Source organism: Octodon degus, unplaced genomic scaffold (assembly GCF_000260255.1).
Source record: "Octodon degus isolate 3935 unplaced genomic scaffold, OctDeg1.0 scaffold00162, whole genome shotgun sequence".
NCBI classification, from domain to species: domain Eukaryota; kingdom Metazoa; phylum Chordata; class Mammalia; order Rodentia; family Octodontidae; genus Octodon; species Octodon degus.
The window spans coordinates 2,607,483-2,610,329 of NW_004524738.1; the positions used below are offsets into that span (position 1 = coordinate 2,607,483).

The following is a 2,847-nucleotide window of genomic DNA, read 5'->3' on the forward strand; positions in this document are numbered from 1 at the left end:
AAAAAAAAAAAAAAAAAAAAAAAAAAAAACTGTGCCAAGGGTGGGCTCAGACTTACAATCCTCCTGCCTGGGCTTACAACTGTGGAATTATAGGTGTGCACTACCAAACTTAGCACACAGGCATACGGCTTAAAGAGTGTGCTCCCACCTCTTCACCTGTACCAGCATTCTCACTGACAAATCTACTACTTGTGAAGAAATATGAAGGGTCTGAGATTTCATACTTCACTTTCCAGCTATGTTAGCCTGTTAGTTTCACGGATGCTAATGAAGATCTAAGACTACTGGGTCTAAAACAAAGAACAGTTTTATCACAGCAACAGAAGTAGCACCTGCCTGGCAAGCAGAGTCCTGAGTTCAATCCCCAGTAGGGAGAGAAAAAGAAAAAAAAAAAAAGATAAAAAGCAACAGAACTAGCTAGAATATACCACTGGTATAGTTTCCCAGAATCAGTTCCCACAAGGAAACACTATCAGAACACTTGTACATAATGGATTGCCTTACTGAAGAACGCTAAGCTTAGAGAAACCGAACCTCTTGGGAAGCTGCTCCCACCCGTCCTGTTTGCTACCCCAACATTCTTGACAACACAGTAAGAGCAGCCTCTGGCTCCTGTGTATGCAAACAAAAACAAAACAGCAGAAACCAATGGAGAATAGCTTCTTAAAACTCTTCGAGCTAAAAAGTGGTACATAGCCAGTAGTTTTTTTAGTCGGGTGTCCAGGAGTCAGGCCGTCAGCTGCGAAAGTCTGATTCCAGAAATTACAGCAAGACCCGTACTAAGTTAGGGAGTTTGTAAAAACTGGAGGAGGGGGCCGGGGAGATGGCTCAGTGGAGTTAGCGCTTCCCTGGCAGGCGCAAGGGCCTGAGTTCGATCCCCGGCCCAAGTTAGGCACCCGGTAAAGGGACAACGACGACGACGCTGTTGCTACTGTGCTTAGAAATACTGTAACCACAATTAGACTTAGCACCGTCTTCACTAACACGAAGTCAAGTCTAGGCGGTCTAGGCGGTCTAGGCGGGCAAGCACAGGAAGGCTTAAAGAAAAAGACACGATGGCGGAAACAGCGCCCCGCCCGGCCCAGCGCACCTCGCACCTCCCGCTCGGGCTCCGAGTCCTCGTCGGCCTCGCGCTCCCGCTTCACCCGCACCCCCGCGATGGGGAACACCGGGACGTCGCGCACGCTCGCCGGCTCGACCTCTCGCTTCACGCGCACCGGGCTGCCCCGGAAGCTCGGGGCCTCGGGCTCCCGCTCCCGCTTCACGCGGCCCGAGCTGCTCCTCGACTCGGACTCGCGCTTCCCGCGAGTGGAACCGCGAGACTCCCGCCTATACCGACTGGACATCGCTACTACCGGCCGAGCAAGCCAGCGCGGGCGCCGGGCACGCCGCAGCGCGCGCAGCGCAACCAATCAGCGGCGGGCTTGGTGCCGCGCGCAAAGCGCTCTACGAGGCGGCAACAGGGACAATTCGCGCAAAGCCCTCTACGAGGCGGCAGTAGGAACAATTCGCGAGGTCGGAAAGTTAACCGAGCTACTGGGGCAGCTGAAAAGCAGCGCGGGCCTCCAGTCTCTCGACTGTAAAGCGGAACATCTTAAGAGCTATGAGGTTTTCCGGATAGTGAAAATTGTCATTTGATCCAAGATTCTTTTTTTTTTTTCTTCCAAATAGCAGAGAATTATATTATGGGACTATCATTCCAAAAATCTATTTATAAACATTTACAGAATGAGGAGTCTACAAATAAACTAAAAAGTTAGCGCATATTGCCACAAGTTCGAGGCCGGCCTGAGCTAGAGAGTGAGATGTGTCTCAAAAATAGAATAAACACAAAAACCATCATACAGGCATTTGAATAAGTGATTAAGTGATTAGATCAGTAAAGAGGAAGACTAATCCATCCCCGATTTCCTCCAGGTACTGTGTACCTCCAAACTACCACTGGAAGGTTTCCTGGCCCAGCCTCCTTTCCTCAGAGTGACGATTCTGCACAAGAAATGGCCCTATGCTCATATTATTTCCTTTCATGTGGAAACCTGGCAGCTTTAATTCCACATATAGAGAATCCTTGGTATCAGAAAAGCACAAGATGGGCCAGCCAGATAGTTTAGCGGACTAACGCGCCTGCTTAGGCAGAGCTCAGCAGCTGGGGTTTGATCCACAGCCTGCTGTGCCAGCCCCGCCCCCAGGGCGCGCTGAGCCGTAGATTGAGATTGGGTGTGGTGGCGCACACCTGTAATCCCAACGCTTGGGAGGCTGAAAACCGGAGAATCACTACGAGTCCGATCTATGCAGCAAGACCCTGTAGACCCTGTACTAAGTACTTAAAGAAAGAAAAAAGAAATGCACAAAAGCCAGGCGTGGTGGCACATGCCTATAAACCCAGCACTTGGGAGGCAGAGGCAGGAGGATTGTTGTGAGTTTGAGACCAGCCTGGGCTACAAATCGAGCTCAAGCCTGATCTGCATAGCATGATCCCGTTTCAAAAAGACATAAAAAAAGAAAGAAAGAATAAAACAGAAAAAAAGCACAAACATCCTGCGGAGGCACATATACCATATTTATTTTTGGATCTGTTCCTGTTGTTGAGTATGAAGACAGCTCATTCTTTTGCTTTGCATAGTAATATTCTATTGTGTAGATGTAACATAACTGTATTCATTCATTAGTTTGTTTGTTTTGCATGCTAGAGATGAACCCAAGGCTTTTTGCATGCTGAGCAAAATGCTCTGCTACTGAGCTACATCCCCATCTTTCTTTGTCCCTGCTCTAAAAAGAATTTGTGATTTTCAGTTTTTTTGAAACCGGGTGTGATGGTGCATACCTGTAAACCCAGAACTTTGGTAG

The 2,847-nt window shown here is 48.7% G+C and overlaps 2 protein-coding genes across 3 annotated transcripts in view; one reads left to right on the top strand and one right to left on the bottom strand.

The window, feature by feature from the left end:
• The window catches only part of Usp39 (ubiquitin specific peptidase 39), a 34,707-nt gene extending 33,257 nt beyond the window's left edge, over positions 1–1,450 (bottom strand). The window contains exon 1 of one of the 2 annotated variants that reach the window (XM_023702904.1): positions 1,098–1,412. In XM_023702904.1, the coding sequence (XP_023558672.1) occupies positions 1,098–1,346 (249 nt within the window). In that variant the 5' untranslated portion in view covers positions 1,347–1,412. Of the gene's footprint in view, positions 1–1,090 lie in introns of both variants that reach the window. The other variant, XM_004642799.2, reaches the window with a different exon arrangement.
• The window catches only part of CUNH2orf68 (chromosome unknown C2orf68 homolog), a 16,755-nt gene that overhangs the window by 11,535 nt on the left and 2,373 nt on the right, over positions 1–2,847 (top strand). Inside the window, exon 2 of the mRNA XM_004642801.2 lies at positions 1,570–1,576. The gene's annotated coding sequence lies outside the window, so the exon portion shown is untranslated. The remainder of the gene's footprint in view (positions 1–1,569; positions 1,577–2,847) is intronic.